Here is a 26752-nt window from a genome sequence, read left to right as displayed (position 1 = left end):
ACCAACAAACTGCTCTGGGAGAGAATAATTTTTCTCTTCCTTAGTAATGTATGGATGTTTTGGAACAGTGAGGTACTAGCTTTATAGCTATAGAATCCTTTTATCTTTAAATAATTCTTCTGAACAAAAAGTTAATGGCAAAGGACATGAAATGTGTAGTATATAATTTTTTGTTCAATTACTTCAGTGGTATTCCAGGAGAAAAATAATGAAAGTGCATGTTAGACATAAGTGAAAGTTGGAGAGTGGGGAATTTATTTACAAAATTCCAGTGATCATTGGAAATGCATACAACTAACTTCAGTGCTGTGCTGTGAGAGGACAGTTTTTCACCTTGGTCTCTGAAAAGCTGATTTGTTGTTCTAGAGGTTGCATCTCCACAAATAGTTTTAAGCACTGAACTTGAGGAATTAAGAATTTAAGTTACTTCCTTTCATCCCTCTGTCTCCCTATCCTTTCCTCAGAAAAAAAAGGAGGGATACAAAAGCCTGGTTACAGGTCAAGCCCTTGAAAGGAGAAGTGACAGGTGATGATTTTTATATCTCAGTCCCCTGATGCTCCTACTACAGCAACGAAACTAGAACCACCTGTACATAAAGGAAGAATACAGAAAGTCTGCAGACCTCAGCTCTGTCACTTGGTTTGTGGAAGGGATGGTCTGGTTTACTGTCATGGTTAATTCTTATCTCATTGTATTCAGAAGGTCATTAAAAATCCCAACCAACCAAAAAAATCCAACCCCACACCACTGATGAAACTTTACACCAGGCTTTTCTTGTCCAAGATATAATGATTTTTTGAGAAATTATATTTCACATTATTATTGAGGTTATTTCCTTAACTGAAGAAATAGTTTAATTTGGTGTTACTAAGTGGAAGAACCCAGTCTGTATCTGGACCACGAGAAAACTTTGTCCTGATCATACCAAGATCCTAGACATCTTTGTTTTTTGTAATTCCTCAGGATGCAGCTATAGCATGTTGCTCCAGTTTCCAGCTGAGGAATGTAGTGCAAGGCCTGGGTTGCCCAGCTAGTGCATTGCTTCTGCAAAGTGAACATTAATGGAATTACCTTTGTTGAAATTCCAGTATCCTGATTTATCCCATTGCATTCTATATATGTAGCTGTCAGAAATGTATACTTTTGTTCTATATCAAATCTGATAAAAGATTTGATTAAAGGACTGATTAAAGATACACACTTAAAATAGAAACTTTATTATCATGCTCCTTTGGAGTTGTCTTTGATAGATACTTTTATGTCCGTGTCTTCCCCCCCACTCCCCGCCCCTGTTTTTCCTGCCCAGTCAGGAAAAAACATGGAAGTGTTTCTAGTAGTTCTTCCAAATGGGTCCCTGTTTGTTTTCTTTATGATGTCTTGGGGAGTCAGTAATACAGTTTAGAAGAAAGAGTTCAATCTCCTGATAAAGGGATGCCTTTTTCTTTTTTAACTCCTGTGATATCTTCTGCTATTATTTGCTCATAATGCAAGTCCCTTTATTCTCATCTGTAAACCACTATTACCTGTAGCGGTCATCAGTTTTGAGGAGACTAAGCAAAAGAGAATTCTTGCCTGTAGATATACTTAATAGTGCCTTCAGAAGAAGGGTTTTTGCTTTCAGAAGGAATTTTCAGGCAGATTTATCTCAATCATTTTTTGATTCTTATAGACTGAGCTTTGGTAGTTGTGCATTGGGTCCAGCTGTGTTCAGCTGTTGTCAGAATATAAGTGTGCAATTGATTATTTCCTATGGTTGCTATTAAGTGGATTTGTGAATTTGAGATGGATAGAATTCATATGGCTCTCCTTGCATGTGAATTCTGATTAGTCTTTGATAGCTTCTTGGGTGGGTGGTGGGTTTTTTTGTGTGTGGTGTTAATTCAGTTGTTTAAAGGTAAATGACTTCCAGGTAAGGACAATAGCTTCCCCACATCACATATCAAGTTACTCACAGGATTATACCACAGGTTTTTCTGGTTCTTAATTCTTGTTTACACAAGAAGATTGTTCATCCTTCACTGTTTGGACCACAGGGTTTCAAGTTTTGTAGACGCTTTCATAGATAATAAACCAAGATCTTTTATCATGGGAAGCATATGCTTATGTATCTCCTGGAGGAGGGGAAAAAACCCCCACCATCATGTAGTATGAAGCTATATATGGAATAAATGTGTAGTTGTTGGTTGCCAGCATTCAGATAGGTTTCTCACCGGAACAGCCACATAATTTTTTTGTGGATTTTCTTGGAGTAGTACTGTTTCGATATAAATTTATGGTTGTGGAAAATGTAGTGAAAATTTTTCAACAGCTTTCCAGGTTAAAAAATAAACAAACCACCCCTGTTGTATTTTTTTTTCTTTCCACAAAACTAATACAAATACGGATGAATTTAAAGTTGATGTGAGTAGGTCTGTTGGTTTTATGTTGAACGGTCAAATATTAAGGAAATTGGTTGGACAATAAGTTGTAAATAGATACCATGCTACAGTTGCATTTGATGTTGTTAGCAGTTAAAGATGTTTGTATTCAAACTTAAATTATAAGCAGCAGTTATATTGGAAGGTTAATGCAAAAATGGAACTCCAGATCATCTATGTGATTATGTGCCCTTAAATAAAAGGGAGTAAGATGGGGCTTTTGGATGTGAGACAGAAGGGAAGGCACTGATGACTAGTGGAACTTGCTGTCATACAGTAGGATGTACCTGACAATCTTTATGTGTATGTAGTACTACAGTTACGTGCTGTGTGCATTTTTTTCTCTCTTGATTGATTATTGGAACTTTGAGTCTTTTATTTTGTTATTAAACCATTCCTAATCATTTTAAGACAAATCACATTTGTCTTTTCAAGTGGATGGGCATCTTTTTAAAAAAGTAGGACAAGGAAAAAAATGTTCATAATTAAATAATCTTTTCCAGATGAAGGGAATGAGACAGAGATTCAGCCACAACAGAACAGTCAGCTAATATGGAAACAAGGACGACAGCTGCTAAGACAGTAAGTGTTGAAAAAGGGACTCGAATAACGAATGCAAGGGAAAGAATCTGGTAATGAAATGTGATGATGGTGGTATTTGATTTTTTTTTTTCTGTTAGATTTTCTTTCAAGAAAAGTTAGTGTGTGTGATGAAGTTCATTCAGCTCTGCCCTACTTTTCCTAGGTTTTTGAAAAATTTTAATATTTCAGAACTTCAGATGAGAAGCCTTGTCAAGTCACAAACACCTAATCTCCTTTGCTTTTCTTTCACTGTGTATAATAAAACAATCTGCTTGGGAGAACAGTGTGTCATGACACTTTGCAATTCTTTTTGCAATTAAAAAACTACACAAGTAATTCTGTTAAGAGCTATGTAAAATAAAAATAACTGGTGTTGGAGAGGGATAACTTTTATTTTGGCCTGCTCGAGGTGCAGAAAAGACTAATATTCAGAAGATTAGACTAGAATTTTTCTAATTCTCAGTTCATCTCAATGAAGCAAATGTCTGTTAATCTAAATTAGTTTTTGAATTGTGGTCATAATGAGTTAGTTAATGTCCAAGGTATTTGGTCATATTTTTGTGGGGGTTTTTTGCCTTGGTTACAACCCTTGGTTTAAATTGAAGAGGTCTTTTAAAGACCTCTCATCAGAGTGTCTCTATCTGTTTTGCCTCATCCCCCGTGCTTATAGTTAGATTCTAAGGTCTTCTAATCGGCCAGCAAAACTTCTGCTTTCTAATTTTTTTTGGTGTGTTACAGAAGATTAAATGGGAGCGGAGGGAGACAGTATGGATAGTCTGGAGCTTGTATTAAAGGACCTTTTTCCAATAAATTATACAAAAGTTAAATTTGTCTGTTGGATGATTTGTAAATGCTTTTCTTTTGCAAGAGCTCAAATCTTTGCATGTAGGTTGAATAAATGTAAATTAAGTGGTCTTGACTCGGATCAGTGATTTTGAAGACAAGTCATTCCTTCTCAGTGCAATTCATAAATAAGTGACACAGTGCTGAATACAGAGTGTGTGTTGCTGATGGACTCTGTTTTGCATAGGTGACTTGTTTGATTTTTGCATAGCCAACAATCAGTATTTCTCTCCTAATGTGGTTATGAGGAGGATATTGTTAAATAATTGGAAGAGAATGTTCTTGCAGGAAAAGTGCATGTCCTTGATTTGTAACAGCTGTTATTGTAAAATAGCATTTCCCCTCTTTAGAGTCCTCTAGAATACTGACCATTTAATCAGTCCAGTGCTCCTGAGAAGACAGTGCTATTAACTCCGTATTCTAGAGGAAAGGACAGAGACTAATCATTTTTTTTTAAGTCATTATTTCCCCCCTGTTTCCCCCAAAGGCAATATGGCATATTGATGAAAAAGCCAACTTTAGACCTTGACGTTTTCATACAAGCTAGTCCAGGATTCTTGCTGCCTAGCCCTTATATGCAAGACAAATTAATATTTTGCAGATCTGTTGCAGAATAAGGAAAAGGCAAGACAAAGATTTTGTCAAACCTAGTGTGTTACAAATAATAGCTAGTAGTTACAGCTACGGAATTTGTTTTTATTCCCTCTGTTTTCTAGGCTTCTAATAATTCTTACATAAAGAACATATCTGATACTTCTTGTAAGGCTTCATGTGTAGTTTCCACATGTTGAAGAATAAAATGGCCACGTTGTGCATGCAACTGTGGTGATTTTTATAAGCCAGTTGTAAATATTTTAATTGAAAGTGCTTTTCCATCCATTTTAGTAAATGAATGAATAACGTATTGTATAACCTCTGACTGCTAGGCTCTTTGATTTTTTTTTTGTTTGTTTTTTTTTTTTTTCTTGGTGACTGTAGAGGCTGGTACTGCAAGAGGCGATCCCTCTGCAGCTGGTACAGGATGATTTATAAGCATGTTTCATTAGCACAGCACCGTGCTTTGCTAAGCTAAGGGGTTGAAGATGAGTTTAGGGAGAAGTTTTCATTTACTGTTTTGAATAAGTGAGATGTGCATGGAAGATTAGCATGAGTTCTGTTCCTACAGGTATCTACAGGAAGTGGGCTACACTGACACGATATTGGATGTGAAGTCAAAACGAGTACGAGCTTTATTGGGCCTCTCAAGTGATGCTTCAGAGAAGGAAAACAGAAATCAAGAGCCAATGGTAAATGGCACAGAGGGCCAGATTAAAGAAAACGCAATGATTGGGTAAGCATTAAGATGACACTGTTATCTTTCTGCATAAATGCACAAATATAGAACAAATTTTTGTTTACTGAGATTTCAGGATTTTTTTTTTCCCTAGTTGGAGATTAGAGCAATTCTAACTAATTTTATTACATTAAGCAATAAGTATGGAAGTACCTTTTAAGATTCACAGCTTAAAAGCACCGTAATTTTTTTTTTTTTCCAGTTGGATGGCAGCACAAAGTCAAATCAAGCCTCTTTGAGATACGATTGTTAAGTGGTTAGAGGTCGGCATTGTTTCAAGTTAGCGGTTTATTTGTATTGCTGGAAACTTTACTGTATCGATTACAGGCTTTGGCCTTCCGGTCTGTGCTGACTATGACATGATAATCTATATGAGAGAGAGGATTTTTTTGACTGGATCTAAAAAACAAAGTCACTTATTACATTCTGATTCCTGTAAGTTTTTGATTTTCCACTGATGGATATACATATGTAAATGTGACAGAAATGTAAGGTATTCATTTCTGTCTTTCAATATTTCTAATACTATGAGAAGTCAGTCAAGGAGAGTAAAAGCTTGTTGTGCTTACTTTTGCTTTTAAGTAATGTTGAAAACATAAGAGGCTTTTTTCCATTTTCTTCTCTTTTCCATGCAGAGCTTAAAAAAAAAAAAAAAAAAGAAAAAAAGAAAGTTAAATCTGAAACTTAACTGTAGAGTCTTCAGGAAAACAATCTGTTTATTCTTGTTTAAGATATTGTAGTTGCAAAACTTGAAAAATAATGAAAATGGTGCAGAATTGTTTGTTTGAACAATACATGAGGTAGCTGTTTCCAGTAGTTTGTGCTGCATCAGCAAGCACAGCTTTCCTCAAAGATTCTCCCTCTTTTTTTCCTTTTCTGTACTGATGTGGCAAAATTCAAGACCTTTTTCTTCCTAAGATCTAATACTATTATATGATACATTCTGTCTTTTAAAAAGCATTTGTAAAATTTCGTTATACCCAGCAGATAGCTGCAGCAACTTCAGGCCAACAAGTTACGTAAGGGCAGAAGTTCATTGTTATGTAATTAAATTTAATGCTGCGAGATGGAAAATTTGAACATATGAGAAAACCCACAAGCTACTAAAATATATTGCGCTGCTACATAGTTGACAAGCCATGTTGTTTATGTACAACAGCTTTGTTTTTGAAGAACAAGGAATGCTTGATAGATTACAATAACAATTTTAGTTTGATTTCTGGTGAAGGTGTCACTTCTTCTCAGGGGAAGTGGGTAAATAAAGCTTCTCTTCTTACACTTTAAAATTTACTTTAAAATGTTTACTTCAGTTTTGAAATGGATATATTTATAAGGTAGTTATTTGATGGATGAAATGGTTGGACAGTGGTTTTGATATAGCAGCTTTGGATACATTTGCATTTCTTTCCTATCTACTTGCTTTCTGGGTAGATCTGATATTAGATTTAACACTTTGTAGTCTACCCTGTGGCTGAGGATATTTACTGATGGAGAAAAATAAGTTCCCTTCCATTGTGGCTCTGCGAGCTTGTCAGCTGCAGGGCTGGTCAGGCTGCATGCTTTGAGAAACAGTTTTCATCTCACTTGTGATGCGTAAGATGGCAGACTGTATTAGAAAGCTTAAGGGAGCTTTTGGTACATGACGTGCAAGAAGTGACTCCAGGGTTTTACAGTGGAAGAATTTTCCAGGGATCTTGTTCAACATCATCAGATAAGTCTTCATGGGCGATTTTGAGTTTGTGGATGTCAGCTGAGATCTCCCTCACTGAGAGAAAAAAGTTGGGATTTTACTAAAATTCCTTGATCAGTCTGAGTACAGGACTAGCTTTTAATGCTGTGATTCTTCTGGGTGTTTCAAATACACTTTCAGACCATCTCTTTCAATTTTCCAGGCAGGAGGCATTCTGTGGCTTTCTTCCTGGCAGAGACTGCCTGTTATTTAACAGCTAGTTCATATTGTGCTCCTAGATACTGTAAAACGTTACACCTCACTGTTTCTGTGGCATGTGGCACTGTTCACCTCCTCCCAACTGCATCATCGCTTGCCTCTGAGATTTCAAAGTGCAGCTTTATGGCAGATGGGAAATCAGAAATGAGATGAGATGTTGTTCTCGATTAGCTCATACTCACCTGTTACCTCCCTCATCTATTGTCAGCATTACTTAAACATGTATAGAACAGCTTCTTTTTGAAGAGTATTAGCATTGAATAGGTGACTAAGATTTAAGGCACATGCATCTTGCTCCTGATCCCAACTGGAATTCTTACTGAGTCTTTGAAAACTTAATTCAACGCTTTTCTACCCAGTTGGCAGAACTGGGAAAAATTTAGGTGGCTCAGCTAAATTCTGGCTCACAGTCAAGGTAGGGACTCTCTTTGAATCAACGTCACCAGTGCTAGGCTACTTACTGGGAGGGCAAAAAGATTGGCGGTTCTGTTAGCAGCCTCTTGTTATTCCTAGCGTGCATGTAAAGTAAGAAGAGGATTGGGGCCACAGCAAGCTTGTATGATTGGAAGGAGTGCGATGAACAAGTGCCTGCAGTTTGGCAGTAGAGGAGGAAAGTTACGGTGAGAGATTGGAAGAACAAGAAACCAGCCAAAACTTTAGTGCAATCCCAGGAAGTTTAAGGACACGCGTGTGTGTTTGCCAGGATCACCAGACATTGGGACAGTTGCAAACTAAAAAGCAGATGGAAGACGCTCTTTGGCTGTACGGATACAGTGAAACTCTTTGTAGGAGAAAGCTTTGCTATCACCACAGAAGCCTGTGAACTGCTCAAGCCAATGCAGTTTGGCAAATTTTGTGGTTCAAAACATTTAATGAACATATATCTGCTATAGTCAGGTCTGATATATGTATATATATCTGCTATAGTCTGCTATATAGTCAAATATCTGCTAGCAAGTCTGAGGCTAGTGGTCAATCTGAAGATGTTTTAGTTAATTTGAAGAGCAGAGTGCTGGCCAAAATGTAATGCATGGAAATGAATGTAGTCTAGCAAACAATACCTCTGTTAAAGTGAGAAAACGCAGCTCGTAGAATATTTGATTTGTTTGATCTTGCAAGAACTGCATAATATTGTCGGCCCAGCTGAGACTGGGGATTTTAAGTATGAGTTTTAGAAAAATGTTTACAAGGAAGGAAGAATGTCAGAAGCCGAGTATGGGGATTGAATAAAGAGAAAGCTTGTGGGTGAGAAACAATAAAGACAAATCAATCGGAGTTTGGAAAGAACGTGGGTGAATGTGATGAAGATAACGTACAGCACAGGGGAAAACGGCACAGTGAAAAACAGAAGGAAAATGGATACAATGATGCATTTCAGGAACAGGAAAATGGAAGGCACATTAGCTTTAAATTTCCTTAAAGATTTCTCCATATAGCAATGTAAATTGCAGAAAGAACAGATTGGCTAAATTGCCTTCTGTACAACTGAACGGTCATGTGATAAAACCCAAAGAAAGTAAAAACATGGTATTTGATGCTTTTACGCTGCCATATGGTTACCTCTTTGGGAGGAGAGAGGGGGTAACGGAAACAGGAAACAAGACTTCCTTTATGTTTTGACTATCGTTTATTGGTAATCAACCAATACTTTCTCAGTGAAATGAAAGTGGTGGAGAACAAAACAAATTGGTACTGAGAGAAATTCCAGTAAAAGAACAGAAGAGCTGACATACTTCTCAACACAGTCTGATTTTGATTTTAGCATGGTTTTTGTGTAAGCCCATTAATCTGTGTATAGTGCTTGTTGCTGCTACTCAGCCTCCTTCAGCAATACCTCTGGCTGTACTTCTGACAACAGCAGACACCCATGCTTTTTCTTTTTTTTTTTTTTTTTTTTTTTTTAATGCCTTTGATTGTTGTAAGGGTAAGCCCTGGCATTTTTCCTCTGACCCCAGGGATGTGTGAAGTGTATACTTCATGGTGGGTAGGGAGAATATTCCTCCTCTGCTCAGCTCACTACATCTTTTACAAATTTTTAAAAGTTGACTGTGATACCAGAACTTGCCTGTTATACCAGTTATACCTACTTCAGCAGCTGGGGTTCAGACACTCAGTGCTATGATATCAACAGTTAGTCAAGCCTTTTTATGGGAAAGGCTGGTGAGAATGTTTGGGGTGATTATTGTGAAGTTGTTGCTGTTTACTTTGATATGTAGAAGTGTACAGTAGTTACTGTAGTGCAAATACTTAAGACAATAATATTTATTTGCAGCAGACAATATGTAAGTTGAATTCCGCTAGGCTCCAGTTATTTTAGAAAATTGCCATCTGGTGCCTCATACCTCTCAGCTTAATTTTGTATATCTTGGAGGGTTGCAGTTACATCAGAGAACTCCCCCCACCTCTTTGGTGTTTTTCTTCTTTTGGTACAGTAATGAACAAACTACTGTTGTCTGAAAGTCTTCAAAAGCCAAATCAGTTTCTCTTCTTACTATTAGGTGAAGTAACCTCAGTCTTTATGTGTTGCTAGCTGCTACATCTGTGGCCAAACTTGTATTCTTACATTGCCTATTTATTTGCTAATGTACAGATCTTCTTGAAAACTTTAGCACTCAAGACATCATGTGGATTTTGAATGCACCCTGCAAGATTTTGATTCCATAAATGAAATGTTAATATGATAACCTGAGATAGCTATAGTCCTGTTTCCACTTATTTAATGGAATTTAAAAGGGAATCTGTTTTCAGTTTCTTCAATCAGCTCACTTGCATTACAAAGATAAGTACCACTTGGCATGACTGGACTCAAAAATAGATACTAAAATAATAACTTTATAATAATGGTTGAAATTCTTAACACCCGCAGTGAGAGGAATGGGTGCTTTCCCCCAACAGACTGAAACAGAAATGAAAGCTGCCTGCAAATGTCACTTGTAGCCTTGAAAACTTGAGAGTATTTAAGTATCTTTGGTTCACTTATTACCTCATTTTTTAATAGCTTTATCTTACTGACTGAAACCTGAACAGTCAAATTAGTTTACCTTCTTGAAGGTGTGTATTTGACTACCATTTGATATGAGTGGAAGCAAATATAATAAAGGAATAGAACTGGAAAGGAACGAGGGTATAGCAAGCGTATGTATGTACACACATATATATGAATGTGTGTATATATAAAAACAATATAGATAAATTATCTGAGTTCTTGTTAAGGATTTGATCATTAGAACTATATTTAAACAGCCAGTAGAAACTTTTTAAAGAAAAATGATCCTGAATGATATATCAGTTTCTCTCTGAAACTGATCTGCTGCCCTTTTTTTCCTATTGAACCGCATATGGCTTCCACTGCCTATACTTTACATGAGCAAAAAGGCATCAAACCTCAACATTTGAGAGCAAATCCAAAGACCTTTTCAAAGATTAAAATTAAACATTTTGAAGACCTTATCTTTCTGATGTATAACAAATCATTCCAACTGACACTTCAGTGAATGAACGTCTTTCTATACCAGAAGGCCTTGAATAACTGTTTTGCATCTCTAAATCCTATTAACACTGACCCATGTAATGAAAACGCTGTGTACTGCCTGATGAATGTTGTGTGTTGACTAGCTTATAAAATGGTTTATTTGGGAAAATATTTCTGAATTTAACAACCTGAGGTAACACCTACCATGAAAAAGATTTCCAAAATAGTATGCGAGACTAAAATAATGAATTACAAAAAGAAAAAAATCCAAAATCTATTTGCCTTATTCCCTTTATGGGTGGTTTTTTCCACCTTTCTCCTGTTTATCCCTGCCTCTATCTTGCAGTGACCTAACAGGCATTTTAAAGATACCTGATTTAGGCCAGACCTGGATGCTTTCAAAAGATGCATTAAAGCAGAAAAAAAAAATAGATAAATTGGGGTTTTGTGTGAAGAAAGTAGTACCAATGGACCACTCTTTTCATTTCATTGGCACAGTTCTGTGGCTTAAGGGTTTGAGGGATGCTTCTTGGAAATGTCACATAAGACTCATGATACAGAAGGAATGGGGAGAAAGAGGCAGAGAAGAGGCAGAAAGAGAAAGTTGTGCTGTGGGAGAGAGAGAAGCAAAGAGAGGGAAGGTGAATGGAGAAATAACTTACAAAAGTTACTTCAGTTCTGCAAACATTGAATTTATTTTTTATTTTTATTCTTTCAAAAGCTTGTTTATTTGACATATTAATAGTTATCTGACTAGATTTGGCAAGAGAAGTGGTCTTTTCTTTTTAAATGGCATTCCTTTGCGATTTCAATTTACATCCAAACCATTTTGTAAGTGTTGCTTACCAGTTGTAGTATGTATTGCACTGGTTCTTGCATTGTGTGGTGTGAATTCATAAGAGGTTTCAAAGGTTGTAACAGACTGTCTAGCCTGCCCCATGTTCCTTGTGTGTAAATTTTGATGATTGTAAGTGTTCCATAGTTTTATAAATTATTAGTTTGATATTTTCTGTGCTGCATTATGAAAGATTTTGCACAGTATTGAAGATTTAACAAACTGTTCTTAAATAAGTCCTCACAGAAAGGAATACATTTGAATTTGCATGCATTTATTTACTGTGTCCAGTTTGAAAGAACTCAACTAGCCACATTGAAAAGACTGTGTTAAAACATGAAATAACTAAATTCTATGGGGAATTAATAAAACTTATGACCTTGCAGTAGCACGTTTTGATAGTAGGAGAAAACTGAGCCAAAGAAAATGGCTCAAGAAAGAGTATGCTAGAATAGCATTTTGAATGCTGGGTCACAACAGGCTTTTTCCTTGTACAGACCCCCAGAAACATTTCTCAGCCTAAGCTGAACTTGTGTTTATTTAACTTTACTGTGGTATTTCTTCCTGCTTCTGAATTTATCAATAAAATCTGGTTTTATTTAAGGTAACTTGTGTATGTCTTGGATAAAACACACAAACAAAAAACCCCTCTACTTTTTCCTTTGGGGGAGTGAGTAGGACCGAGGCAGTTAATGGCCTTGTGGTTGGGCACTTCATGGGAGAAGTTTGGGAGTCTCCCTGGACATGACCACAGACTCCCAAGAGTTATTATCAACAAAGGAGAAGGTAATGGTAGAAATATTGAATGCGTTGGTTACAAAGAGAATACATGTCTGTAATGTGGCTTTAGTCTAAGTTAAACTTGACTTTGCAATATGAAACATTCTTGATCATGTTGGGAGCAGGAAAGGTATCATCAATGTGCTCTTTTAGTTTCCACATAACAACTTCACCTTTCCTATAGGTTATGGTTTCTACTTTTAACTCAGTGAGAAACAGGATTTATGTTAATATCCTGAATATTAAATGTTGAGACCCAACTGAACACTATACATTTTGTAAAGCTGCTAATATTTCAATGTCAGGGCCAGCTGGATTTTTACACAAAATACTTGCCTTGAGCCATGTGACTGTAGGGCAGAAAATGAAGTTGGCTGTATGGCCCACTGAGGCCCAGTGAGAGCCATGCTTGCTTTAAAAACAGTACATGTGGAATATCCATAAATCATATTTCTTAGATTTCATGGGAAGAGATTATTATTCTTTTTAGTCTTAAAGGGGCCAAGGGGTTAAGACAAATCTGAATAACTGAACAGCCTGTAAAATACAAGTTGGGATGAGATTTTCAGGCCCGTCACAGCTGCAGAAAGTTCTGGCAACTTCTCCTGAGGAGAAAAATATCCATATAATTTCAGGTTTATGTTGCTTTAAGGGAGGTAAGTACTTCAGTTACCAGCCCATTTGTAACAAGAATTTTGTGTTTTAAACAGGAAAAAGTGTCTTATCTTTGGGGATCAGAAGTTCCTGGTGTCAAGAGTAATATTCACAAAGTCTGTGCGCTGCCCATGCATTAGTAGTAAGATGGAAAACCCAGCAGCATTAGTGTAGCTATACTTTCTGGCACTACTTGTTGTACTTGTTATGCTTGGGACAAGCAGTTAGTCCTGTTGTACTTAATCATGTGCAGAGACAAGTAGCAGGTAGTCTCTCTGACCCAAAGACTTTCCTGTCTAATTGAATAAGGCTAGTGGAGAGGAGGATGTAATGCACAGAGTTAACAGTATATAATAGAAGATGTTACATTGGTTACATGAATTATTTTTTTTTTTAAGGTTTGGTTAGGAAGCGGTAACTGCAATGAAACTCTCAAAGAAAGAAGGCAAGGTTAGGTGCTGGGGAGACAACCATGCAAGGGTGCTGTTGCAGAGTACGATTGAGGAAGGAGTAGTGGGAAAGAGATTTAGAACAAGCAGCTGAGGAGCACAGGGTTGAGGAAGTCCTGCCAAAATCTGGTTACTCTATGCCTTGGCAGCTGCTGTAGCTGCTCCTGCTGTCTGTGGTTTCTGGCTTGTTCTTGCCCAGCAGTTTTTCTTTAGACAGTATGGCTGGGGAAGATGGAAAAAGCAACACCTAAGTTCTTGCACATTGAAAATTATGTTCTCCCTTACATATGTTTTGATCCAGGACAGTCCAGTAAAGAGGAATTGTCCTTTTTGAGACCTTTTTGGTTTTTTTGGTCTTCCTTTATTTGTAACAGGTCCTGAACCATACTATAATATGCCTGTAATAGTCTCTCCTGTAATACTACAGTTCATGTATCAGTCCCCACCTTTGGAGCTCCATTCTGTTGTTTTCACCCATTAATTTTTTAAAAAGTATTCTAGACTACAAAAGCCCTGGCAATGTTGAGTTGTGTTTCTTTTTCTAAAGTGGAATTTATAGTAATTTATTGTACTACCCTATCTCTGAATGTATTTTTGCCACTTCTGCTTTTTTATGTTGCTTTGTGAATGACCTCATAAGAGAAACAAACTAAACAGATGGAAAATAATGAAAGAAGCAAGCTTCAAATTGCTGTCAAAGTACATAACATGAATTAGCTAAGGCTAGACATTTTCTTAAGTATATTTTACAGTATTCCTAAGTGTTCATGCTGACAATAATATCTAAAATGCAATATGTTTATGTGCTGCTAAAGGATGAAAAATAGCTAAATTATTGAGTTACTTTTGATTTGACTGTGAAAGTGTATTGGGGTACAATATAGCCAATCAACCTGTCTGTCAGCTTGAAGCTTCTTTTCCCTGTAGAACCTTTAAATAGTTTAAATATTCTGTCACTTCTGTTTTCTTTTTTTGGTTCTTATGAATTCTTTCTTGGAAGTTGTGCCTTAGCACAAGTAATCTTCTGTGGTACTATGCTGACTTCGTACATTTTTGTACTGTGCAGGAGTTTTGAAATACATGATAAACTACTGTGTTTTCCAATGCATGAGATGCCTTTCACTCCCCTGTGTAAACGGAGATATACAATTGCGTATATATCCTGCCCACTAAAGTATGTTATAATTAATATGATAGTTGAATTCAGTCCAGTTACTTGAAAAAGATACAACCTTCTCTTTTGGTGGTCACTTTGAACTTCAGTGTTAGAGAGCCTGATTTAAGATCAAATGAGTACAAAACCAAATCTAGGTATGAATTAATGCAAATACTTGTACCTGTAGAAGAATATCTGTCTTTTAATAACACGTTCTGTTGATTTAAAATTTTATATTCTGTATTTAGTATTAGTTCATACGCTGCTATTTACTGTAGCATGACTGATGGTTGCTAATATAGATCAGCAGCCATGATGTTTTTACGTGGCAGATTTTTACACAGCAAAATACAGGGGAAAAAAACCAAACACAATTGTGGTCGGATAATTTAGTCCACTAAAAGTTGACTAGGACACACAAAATTTGCTGACAATCAAGATGTTAGTCAAGTGAAGCACATTACAAGTTTTGTCTTACCAAGATTTGTGTGTTCGAAACAGCGAAATAACAGTACCATAGAATTTCTGTGAAAATGTACATTATTACTACAGATTCATGAGGTATTATAGTCTGCCAAAATAGTGATTACTTAAGGGAAAAAAGATATTACAGGGTGCTTTCAGGTTTGTCAGAGAAACAAGAGGGTCAAAATACTGCAGGAAGCAAGGCAAATTGGAAGCGTGTTTGAGACTGTTCTTATCTGAGATAAGATATGGGAAAGTGGAAGGAATATTCTCGGTAAAACCAGTGACCATGAAAACATACTGTGCATCATGGTATATTATGATGCTGTGTATATGGAATTTCTAATGGCAAGGGAAATCTTTATTGGTATTTTTGGGCCGTAAAGATGAGTAAATGAAAAAAGGGCAGAATAGCAAATTATCTTAATGAGATGCAGACATATTGGGACTGTGAAGAAGCCACTCCTGCTAATTGTTGTCATGTAAGCATAGAACTGCTTGAGCAGAGACTGTGTAAAGAAGGAAGTGTGCTGCTTATCATGCCTTATTATGCATCAGAGGTTTTGCCCTTCGATGTTTCCTGTAATAAACCTTTGAAAAATGTTATGAAGAAACACTGGAACAAGTGGGTGGTGGATGGATAATCAAGTGTTTACACTGCAGGGAGTTTAAAAGGCCTTACTGCATAGGCTTGTCAGTTGATTGAACCTTTTGAAATGGGTCATAACCAAAATATAGCATTCGCAAGGCACTTGCTGGTAGTAAGGGTGACTGTACAAGATATTTAGAGCTACAATTCTGAAAAGAGGGAGAGAGACTTCTATTGTTTCAGTGGTTGTGAAAATCAAGATGACGTGCATTTAGTGATGAACTATGAAAAACAGACTACTGATTAAAGGTAAGAAAAAAATAAAGCTTGTCTTTGCTGCTGTAAAGTCATATAAAGAATGTACAAGGTTTTACTGGAAGTAATCATTACAATTCAAACTGAATAGTTTTTTTTTTCCACCACTTTATCTTTGAGGGATTGATGGAGAAGTGCGTCTTCTGCATAGAAAACACAGTACTTGCTAATTTTAGGATTGCTTTAATTGTACTTTAATCAGAGTTTTAATAATGGTTACAGTCCTGCTTCTTGGATTCTTCCTCTTCAGTTGTTAATATGACTATCCTTATGCTTCCTGTTCTGAGGCACTGCCTGAATTTGTGCCAGTGCAGTCATAATTTTACCCAATCTTCATCCATTTCCTTATTTGTTTAATGTTGACATCTACGTTAACATTATTTAGTCATCAATGATATTTTCCCATTATATTATTTTGTAGTGGCAAATTTACCACGTCTCAAAAGGTAATGAATGATAGATCTAGAGTTTGATGTTTCCTCGCAAGGTGAAGGAACATCAGATAGCAGCAGCAAAGTTTTCCTGTACCCTGATATACACATGGGAGGCCAACTTAGTAGCTGTAACTCATGTCCTTGTTACTGAGGCTTTCTGTGATGGTGTATCAGTATTGGTGTTGCTTTTGGGCACATAGCAGATGAACATTGCTTTAAAATGCTTTTCAAATAAAAAATTAAAGTGTCTGTCCTGGTAATTACAGCTGGATGAAGAATAATTGTTGGTTCTAATAAGATAGTTTATGGATAATGTTGAGTTTTTTAATCCACAAACATTTTTACCTGTAATGGTCCATTTTTACCTGTAGGCTTATTTTAGTCTCATGTGTTGTTGGACATCATAATACAGAACAGACTGGTAATTGCAAAAGTGACATTGTTATGATTTCTTTTGACTCATGATGGTGGTGGTTGTTGTTATTTAGGAAACCTGAATTGACTGACTCTGCCTCTCTGCTAGAGACCTTCAAGTTTCTTGAAAATGCAGCTGCAGACTTTAGTGATGAAGAAGATGAAGAAGATATTGAAGGAAGAGAGAAAACAATCATTGATACTGCAACAGTGAGTGGAAAAAATAATTGAAAAAGTTACGAAGAACAGAAAAAGTGACATTAATGAGATGCCTATATGCAAAGTATATGACTATGTATGTACACGTGCAAATCATTAATGCATCTTTATGATGGTCTGTCCAAGCATGTGTGCATAAAAGGAATTATTTATGCATTTCTGAGTTCATGCATACAAGTTAAGCTTTGCTATCTTTATTGCTTTAAGTTTGCAGTGACAGATGAAAATTTTTTAAATTGTCTTTCTACTATTCCATACTACCTAGTATTTTTGATACTATTGGATACAATTTTTAAGGTAGCAGTTGTCCTTTTTTACAATTTTCAGCTTAGTTTGAAGGTATTGTTTGTAATGTTGCATGTCAAAAATGCATTGTTTCTTGAATATTTATATAAATGTATTGATATTTAAAATGACTTGTAGAAATTTATCCTTGTAGGATACAGAACTAAAATACCACATTTCTCTTTAAATAGCTTGTGGAAGGAAGAAAAAGTATAACTGGAAAAACTCTTAACATGTGGTTAATGAACTTTTCTGTTTGTTTATTCAGTCAAATCCCTGAAACTCCTTCATGATCTATACTTTGCTATATGATTTTGTCATATGATCACATAAAATAGATACATAAACTCAGTACTCAATTTTATCCTCCTCTTTTCAAAATTAATATTTATTCAATGAGTTGTGTTTCCTAACAATTAAAGCAGATAAGAGTTATGATGGATGTGATTGTGTCTATGATCAGTTTTAAGAATGAACACTTAAAAAACCATCAGTTTTAAAGAATTTGTAAAGAGGATCTTTGTAAACTTGTTCCTGTCATCCATGGGCTGTGAACTAATGTCTGAGACTCTTCTGTAAAATCATCTGTAATGCAGTATGTTCCATAAGCCTGCTGAAGGAATGAATCTTGAAGTTTAGAATTGCTCCAAGTTTTGAAATTGGTTCATTGTATTTAGGGCAAACAGTCATTCATCCTCATGAACTATGGGATGTTGGCCTATGTGTGGTCTTTTCAGACTGACCCTTAGCAAGGTTCCAAGTCAAAATATTGTGATGAATGTAATTTTTATTTTTCTGTAGAAGTAAAATTTATGCTACGGATTTCATGTGTCATGGCATCAGCTCACCTGTTTGTCAAATAACTATAAAGCATCTAGTCCATTTTGATTATTGAGGGAAAAGTAAATTTATTGCAGAAAGCATACAATGAGGTCCTTCATTAAAACATGTATTTTTTTTTCTTTTACCAAAATTTGGCAATTTATTTTTTTTACCAAATTTGTTTTTGAATTTGAAAGGGAAATGCAGTTTAAGCATGGAAGTACCATGTTTAAATAACAGTAATACCTGAAGAAGTATTCAGGATGGATTGATTTTTGCCAAATCTAAGCAAATTAACTCTTGTCAGTTGTGGGGCTTTTTTTCTAGACTTGTCTTTTGGTCCACGTGTAGAGTGATTTCAGAGGTGAGAGATAAAAAGGCTATTTTCAGAGAAGCAGAGTGAGTTTGGTTTTGATGAAGTCCTTTCTACAGCATTCTGGGTTTTTTGTTTGTGGGTTTTGTGTGGGTTTTTTTTTAATCTGTATAAAGAGAAAGTTTGTACTTTTCTGGTATTAAAAAGTAGTAGTGGTCCAGATCAGTGTAGATTCATTATCAAGTTATTGATTATTGGTGGTCACAAGAAGAAAGATCTACAGACAAATTTCATTTTGACTTAGAAATTTGAACAAAATCTGTATGCTTATTCCAGATTTGCCTGTTAATGTATACCTCTGCTGCTGCTTCAGCTTCCTGTTAGGATTTTGCATAGAAGACAGGACAGTACTGCTCGGTATAAAGATGTGCGTGTAACTTAATTCAGCTTTTTTCTCTCCTTCCTGACCTTTCAGATTGTAAGGAAAAGAGTGCTGTCTGACAGCAGTGAAGACAGAGATACAGAAGAAGCTTTGAAAGAGTTTGACTTTTTGGTTACCTCAGATGAAGGTGATGGGGAATCAAGAAGTTCAGGAGATGGAACAGACTGGGGTAAGGAAATTTAATGGATTTTACCAGGAGGAAAAAAAATTGTGCTAAGAATATATTGTGAGTGATTGATTGAGATCTCTTTCACAATCACAGCATATTGGATATTCTTTTGAATATTCTTACAGTAAATAATTGGCAGACTGAAATCCTCTTGACAGAATAGTCTCATTTTTCTGTATACTGCTTTAATGTAAGGATTCTTTAAGGTTTGTGCTTCTGGTCATTGTCTTTTTCTTTAATAATAAGGCAGATAGAATTTGAATTTTATGAGTGGAATTTCAATGTGTTTTTCCAGTGACCCATGCTAATGAAGGGCTCTGATAAAGCTGTATTTTACAATTATGACATGAAAGTTATTTCATCTTCTTTACTTTCTCCCACTTTGATACAGACAGTAATGTGAGTCATAAAGACTGAATTAGTTGTACTCTTATTGTGTGTTAGCAATGTGGGCAATATGAACTATTCAGTTGCTCAAATTTTCTTTTATAATTTATCAGAAGACTATATCTTTAAGCCCCCTAGTCATAGAGAGACATTTCACAAACTGTTCTCTGTCCTTTGAGGTTCATGTCCTGCAACCCAGAATGCCAGCATCCACTTTACCTTGACGTAATTATTCCGCATAAACCCACTGCATAGGGAAGGGAAGAAGGAAGAGAACTGGTTAAATATCTTGATGGGGAGTTGTTTCCTCCTTAAGCTGCACTGGGTAAAGTCCTAAGCATAAGTGGACACAGAGGGAGCTATGGAAGATGAATGGGAAATAATTGAGCTTTATAATGGAACTGAAACCTTAACAGACAAATAAGCCATGGTAGCTGTGGCTCTCACGTGAGCTAACAGCTCCAAGATGCTGTATTTCACTGAAGCCATGTCCAGCTCTTGGTTGGACTCCAAATTATTGTTCAGTGTGATGAAGTCTCTCTGCTTAAGAGCATGTGTCTCAATACCGTTAGATACAGCAGTCAGTATTCTGTTCACCAAACAATTTCTGTTCACCAAAAATTTAGGAATGCTACTCCTTTTTATGAAAAATATTTTTCTTAGGCTGTTCTGATACTTCTCTTTAACATTAAAATTTTATCCATTTTTGCTTAATAAGTGTAGCTATTGCTTGTTTCACTGAAAAGTTAGTATGGCAACAGGAGCTTTTGGTTCTCAAATTCACACTTCTGGTTTATTTTTACTTTCATTGATGACAGATGAGTACAAATGAGCAAAAGTCTAACATTAAAAATAAATTGTCATGGGAAGTAGTAGTTTCATTTCTAGAAATATTAAGGTTTTTTGAGTTATGGACATTCATGCTTTTCAGTTACTTGTTTCTCAACCTATGTCTGTTATGGAAACTGCATATAAGAATAAACTGCTTCAAGGAACTGCCATTATGAATCACGTTAATTTGATTTAAGTGAAACTCTTAAATGTAGCATAGAAGAGTGATGTTGTGTAGTGAGGATAGAAGCAAAAAGAGGAAATCCTTGCTTCATTTTGGATACCAAGCATTACTGATCAGTTACAGTAATCTGTTGAACGCATTTGGCTTGAAAGGTCCTCAGAAGTGTTCAGGTAATTTTTAAACTATAAAGAACTTGCACAATAGTAGTTCAGGATCCACTTGTGAAGTTGAACAGAACCTGTGGGGCATGCAGGAAGCATCCTGGGACAGTCTGTAGAAAATTAATGTATTAAGTATTTTCCTGGCAACAATACAATCTAATATAAATCTGTTTAAACTTTTTGTTGGAGCAGAGCAAAAAATCTTGTCTAGCCAGGGAGGAAAAGCACAATTAAAACTTATAACTTTGTCCCAGAAAGCATACATACTTGTTTCTTTCAAGTGTGATTTTCTCCTACCTTTTTTGAGTTCTTCACACAATTTTTGATCATTACTGGTAGTTAATTGGGCATATGTATTAAGAGGACATGACTTAACCCACAGACCGTCTATTTTATTAGAGTCTCTCTTCAGCTTATTAATACCTCTCTATTTTCATAGCTGCTGCAAAAAGACTAATGTCTCAAGACTTTGGGTCTTGAATTAATCTGTCACTCATGAGTATAGGATCGTGACTGGAGGGTTCAAAGGAGTGAGAGATTATCTAGTCCTGCTCGGGTCCATTTGCAGCAGGTTACTCTGGCCTTCTTCTGGTCAAGTTTTGAATATCTTCCAAGAAGGGAGTTCCTATAAACTCTCAGGGGCAGTATTCTGGTATTTGACTGTCCTTGTGGTAAAAAGTATTTTGTCCTTCTGTGATGCAAGTCCAAGCAGAGTCTACTTCTGTCTTCTCTACACCTTCCCATTATGTAGTTGTAGACGGCACTAAGATGCCTCTTTGGCCATCGCTGAACACTCACAGTAGTCTCAGCCCCTTGTTGTAGCTCGTCTGCTCCAGCTGCCTTACCCATCTTAGTGGCTCCCCTGGACTTGCTATACTACATCAATACTAGGTACTTAGCATTATACTTACAAGGTTTCCCAGTATAAAAAATATTATACTGGATGCAGTACTCAAGGTGTGGTCTCACAAGTGCCAAACAGAGGGGAATATGGCTATGTTCTTGTTAATACAGGATATGGTTAACCAGGATATGGTTGGTCGCCTTTGCTGCAAGAGTATGCTGCTGACAACTGTTCAATTTGATGTTGATGGAGGATCCCTAGGTCTTTTTCAGCATAGTTAATTTCTAACAAGTCAGTCCCCATAATAACCCATGTCTGGTTTTGTATCTTCTGTCCAATCATAGTGACTCCTTCAGATTGTGATTGATACTGTTGTGCTTCCTCTACAGACATTTTAATAACCCTTTCTGCATATTAGTCTAAGGATAAGTTTATTATTGTTTGTATTTTAAAAGGTCTAGAACAGTTTATTGATGTACAAAGCGAACTTCGTCTGAAAGGAATTAATTTTTAAATAATAAGGTTGAGATTTTAATGAGTAAAACAAAGCAAAAAGATAATGCATTTCAAAAAATTTTATAGCTGTAATGGTCATGAAAATAAATATATGTGAAGAAAAGCTGTATTACCTCCCTCCCTCTTGCAAGTTATTTTTCTAAGCTGCCTCAGTACAGTCTTTCCATATATGGAAAAAATGACTTGGGAGATTTGAACTCATGTAACATGTTTTGTTCAAAATCTCCAAATGCCGTACTACTGGAAGAATACTTCTTTGCTGTATCATGTCACAAGGGAAGCAATTTGAGAGATGTGTTTTTTTAAAAAAAAAAAAGTGGGGATTTTCTTTTCATTAGGCATGTTGAAATGTTTTGTGTATTTTTTCAAAGACTAATAACTCGGGCCTTTCCCTTTTTGTGAAATTTCGTGGCTTTAGTGCTTTAAGATTTTATTCAAATCTTGGTGACATGTATACTATGTTCCAAAATGATTTAAACGTGCTGCTGCTTTGTATAAATGACAGCATAGCACAAAGACAATGAAATGAGAATTTGAAATGCAGTGATGCAATGTCTGAGTTGTAAAGTTTTGTTGACCGGTAACATAGCTGCTGCTTCTAGATATAATAATTCCTTCCCTGGAGGAAAGAAAAACCTGAAAAATATGTCCTGATTTATTATAAAGTAAATGTTGCTTACATTTATGCATAGCTATATGCTTGGTTATAGAAATTAGGCATGTGAAATTTCTTCTCAATTTTTTGTTAAGAAAATTCTAAGCAAATAAGTGGAATGTGAGTAGCAGTTTTGCAGCTTTCACAAGCTTGGTGCTATTTCTGTCTGTTTAAAATAAAAGACAAATGCCATTGACAGCAGCTGTTACCTCCTTCAGTGGAGATCACTTGGTGACATTATTGAAAAAGGATGTTTCATTTGTTTCACTTTGTTTAGAAAAGGAAGACCAGTGTCTCATGCCTGAAGCTTGGAATGTCGACCAGGGAGTAATAACCAAACTCAAGGAACAATACAAAAAGGAGCGCAAGGGGAAAAAGGGGGTTAAGAGTAAGTGGAAAACATTGCACCTTAAAATCATAAATCCCACATCTTTCACACCCTTAATTCTATCTCTCTTTCAATGTTTTCCTAAAATTACTTACTCTTTTACTTTGCTGCTCCTGACTGCTTTCCTGTTCACCAGTTTTCAGGGGTTGAAATTAATGACAGTCAATCAAGTTACCTGATAAATAGTTGGATTAGATATAACTTCTTCCAACCAGGTGTTGGATTAATTAAAAATTCTTGCTTTGAGCATGGATTATACTTTTGTTATTTAGAAACTTAAATTGTAAAAGGCATTGGTTTAATAGTTCACACTTTTTAATATAGAAGACTTCAGAACCCTTTCTTGGCTGGAAACATGCCAGTTTTACAGGAAGAGTTAAAGTCTGGTATGTAAATAAACAAATAAATAAAACAAAATAGAAACTGTCTTGAGTATGCTATTAGATGACAGAGGGAGAAAACCAGTTAATTTCTACCCCTGTTTATACTTAACATTCACAACATGAAAGTCATGCTGTCATCATAATTTGTTATGCAGGGCTCGAAATAGGAAGCAACTCTGACCATCAGTTTATTTGTAAATCACAGGATTTATTTATTGACTTTCATACCTGTGGGACTAGCCTTTAAAAATGTTGGATATTGCTATCCAAACAAAAAACTGTGATCAGTCTCTGAAATACAGTTTCTAGCCCTGTATTATATTTTTTGTTACGTTTCTTGAAATACAAATCTGTTTTGTAAAATCAGTGTTTTTTCACAAGTAAGCCTTAAAACTTTTTGAACTCAAATGACATGTTTAAAATGAAACACTGTATTCACAGCTATATTTCAAACATCTAGCCATATTGAGCATTCATGTGTGAATGATGTAAATTAATAATATTGCATGTAGCCCAGTAAGAAATTTGAGGGATGTTTCTCCCTTTGTGGGAAGATGCTTATGAATACCAAGAAAACTCTCACTTCCAAAGAGACATGCATAACGATGCAAAAGGTGTCAGATACTCACATCATTGAGGCTGACTTGTTTTGTTACTTTTTGTATTGATACTGTGATAAGCTGCTGCTCAGCAGTTAGTTATGTTGCTGAAATTATGCTATCAAATATACAAACTAAACCTCCTTTTTTTCTTTTTTATGAAAAAAAGTAAATCATTACCATGCTTTAAATTTCTCAAGTGATATTTTTGTCATCTTTGGAATCACTTAAGTTACTGGAAATTAATTGCAAGTCTGACGAGAAGCTGAGCTGGCCAACTAAAGTGTTCAAGTTCATAAACTTGATTCTAGATTTCCTTATAATTAAGATAAGAGGGCATACCGATGTATGACTTCAGTGAAATTGGTTTTTGTAACTTGTCTGTTATTTTTAAAATACACAGACGTGCTATGTAGTTCAGAGTAAATAGTTGTAGGGTTGACTTAGCAGAAATTATTTAATCAAACGGTTGAAATTATATTCTTGAACAGCTGTTGGGTCCTTTTTATTTTTTATAATAAAATTTAATATTTAATTGTTAATATTGACATAGATATTATTGGAACATGTTTTATATGTTTAGAAGAAAAATTCCTGATGTAAGGCAGCACTTGGACATCCAGTGCTCCCTCATGAAGATAACTACTGCTTAGTACATTTACAGTACCTTTTGGATTGATTTGATTTGTTTGATCTTGGGAGACTAAATGGTTTACTGCAGTACAGAAATTAAGCATCTTTCCATGGACAAACCATCGTTGGAAAAGAATCAATGCAGAAAAATCAGGAAGAATCACAGCCTGTTTTCAGCTATTCATGATATTGCACGTAGTGAAGATGAATGTGAGGAAGGAAGTCCGGGGAGAAAGAAGGGACTAAATATCTTCACATTAAATTGTACAAAGGTTGTTTCTATGACTTTAAGCTCGTCATAAATGGTGCTTAGACACTGAACTGCTACTAAGTAAAATATTGGTTTTATAAATCAGATATTATAGTAAAACAATCTTGCAAAATCCTCCTTACTGTTTTCCTGAATCAAGTAATATTTTTGTGAGAGACAAGTTAAATACAATTTCATTTATTATCTGTCATTATGGTTAGGGTGGACAAAGTAGAGTTTGCAACTGCATTAGTAAACTTACGATTTTGCAAGGCTGTAGTAAATGCTCCTGTGAAGTAATAAGAGAAGAGAATCATAGAATCATAAAATGGTTTTATGAGAGAATACATATATTAGAGTACACTTCTGTGTTAAAGCTGCTTAAAAATAGCTGTATTATTTACTGGTCTAGGAAAAAACATAATGGACTATGGGTAAGACATTTTCCCATTCTTAATTAAACTTACAACAGGAAAAACTACCGAAGATATGTTTCAGCCTCAATCCTATATAAAACAGTCAAAACAGGGATGTGGGAAAATGATGGAGCAAAGCACAGGTAAGTGTCAAGAAGGGCATGGGTCTTCACCGTATGTAGCTTCAGGAATTAGGCCAGTGAATCCAGTTGCATTTATATTTTAACGTAACTTTTTGGATTATATGGTTCACGATACTACACTACTGCACAAATAAATTTAAAATAATAATGTTGTCATAAGAATATGCTGCACAAAGTACCTGATGCACAAATTTTAAAATAGTCAGAAATGTCAGCTATTGTTTTGGAAAAGTAAATATTCTAATAATCAGTGTGACTCAGTTGGAGGCATTCTTCAGCATCCCATGCAAGTAGCAGTATGAGTTTATAAGTGTCGGGAAAATTGTGTGTTCACAGTTCTCAGTTGCTTCTGTCACTTTCTTTTCAAGAAATTCATTTCATGCTGAATGATTAGTTAATGCTGAAAATAGGTGCTCATTAGTTTTTCTGTGGTAATGTTATAATGCAAGGTAGGATCCATTGTTGCATGTGCTGCTGTAGCCTATCTGATATAAGTAGTGCCGTCATGAACTATGCATAAACCATTTAATTTTTTGTTTTTTTCCGGTTAGGGCCCAACAGGTCAAAGCTGCAAGATATGCTTGCAAACTTGAGAGATGTTGATGATCTTCCTTCATTACAGCCATCTGTTGCACCTTCTTCTAGGCCCAGTAGCTCAAGGCTCATTGAGCATGAGATAAACAGGACAGATGAAGGTAAGTATTAAAAATGTGTGTACGCCTTTGTAAAGGGTAGATGTTTATAGTAGCTTCTGCTTGAAGATTATCCTCTAAGACTTTCCAAGCACTTTACAAATACTGATTCAGCATTATGAGTTCTGTCTAAGTGCGATAAATGGCATTCCCATTCCTCCCTTCCGGTCACTGTTAGTAAGGTCAAGACACCTGCCTAGGTAAAGTCTTGACTAAATGACTTTGAACATGATGGAAAAAACTCATTTGGCACTTCGTGGCTTTGTAACATGAGGATCTTAAGTCACTTGCTTTTGTTTGTGCTCAGGCCTGGTAGTCAAGTGTGGAACATAAACTCTCAGGACATAAGAGCATCTGTTTTTCTCCCCATGAATGTAATTTTAAATGTATCTATATATACATATATATATACACATACACATATGTATGTGTTCTTTTTTTAAGTGCAAAGATAGAGGTTTTGCAGGTAAACGCAAGTGACTAGGTATACTGTGTAGTGAATCATACCAAACAACTTACGGCTTGCCAGTGTATTAATTTCCATAATGTGTTCCAAAAATTAAAAAAAAATTCTCATAGCAGCTAGTCCAAGTATGGAAAGCCACGCATCTTTGCAATGAGGCATGTGATTACCTTCATTAGTACTATGTCTGAAAGTTGCTAAATCATCTATTTGATTCAACATTTGAATTGCTATAATACACAGCATAATAAAATAAATATATGAGGCTAT

General features: G+C 35.8%; 1 protein-coding gene across 3 annotated transcripts in view; it reads left to right on the top strand.

Annotated features, from left to right (window-relative positions):
• Nucleotides 1-26752, top strand: part of STRN (striatin) — a 75418-nt gene that overhangs the window by 22518 nt on the left and 26148 nt on the right. For all 3 annotated transcript variants that reach the window (XM_072856566.1, XM_072856565.1, XM_072856567.1), the window contains 6 exons: nt 2922-3000; nt 5009-5173; nt 16762-16897; nt 18802-18937; nt 22793-22903; nt 25879-26022. In XM_072856566.1, coding sequence (XP_072712667.1) covers nt 2922-3000; nt 5009-5173; nt 16762-16897; nt 18802-18937; nt 22793-22903; nt 25879-26022 — 771 coding nt within the window. The remainder of the gene's footprint in view (nt 1-2921; nt 3001-5008; nt 5174-16761; nt 16898-18801; nt 18938-22792; nt 22904-25878; nt 26023-26752) is intronic.

This window comes from Ciconia boyciana, chromosome 3 (assembly GCF_034638445.1).
Source record: "Ciconia boyciana chromosome 3, ASM3463844v1, whole genome shotgun sequence".
Lineage (NCBI taxonomy): Eukaryota > Metazoa > Chordata > Aves > Ciconiiformes > Ciconiidae > Ciconia > Ciconia boyciana.
This window is presented reverse-complemented; position numbering and strand designations above follow the sequence as displayed.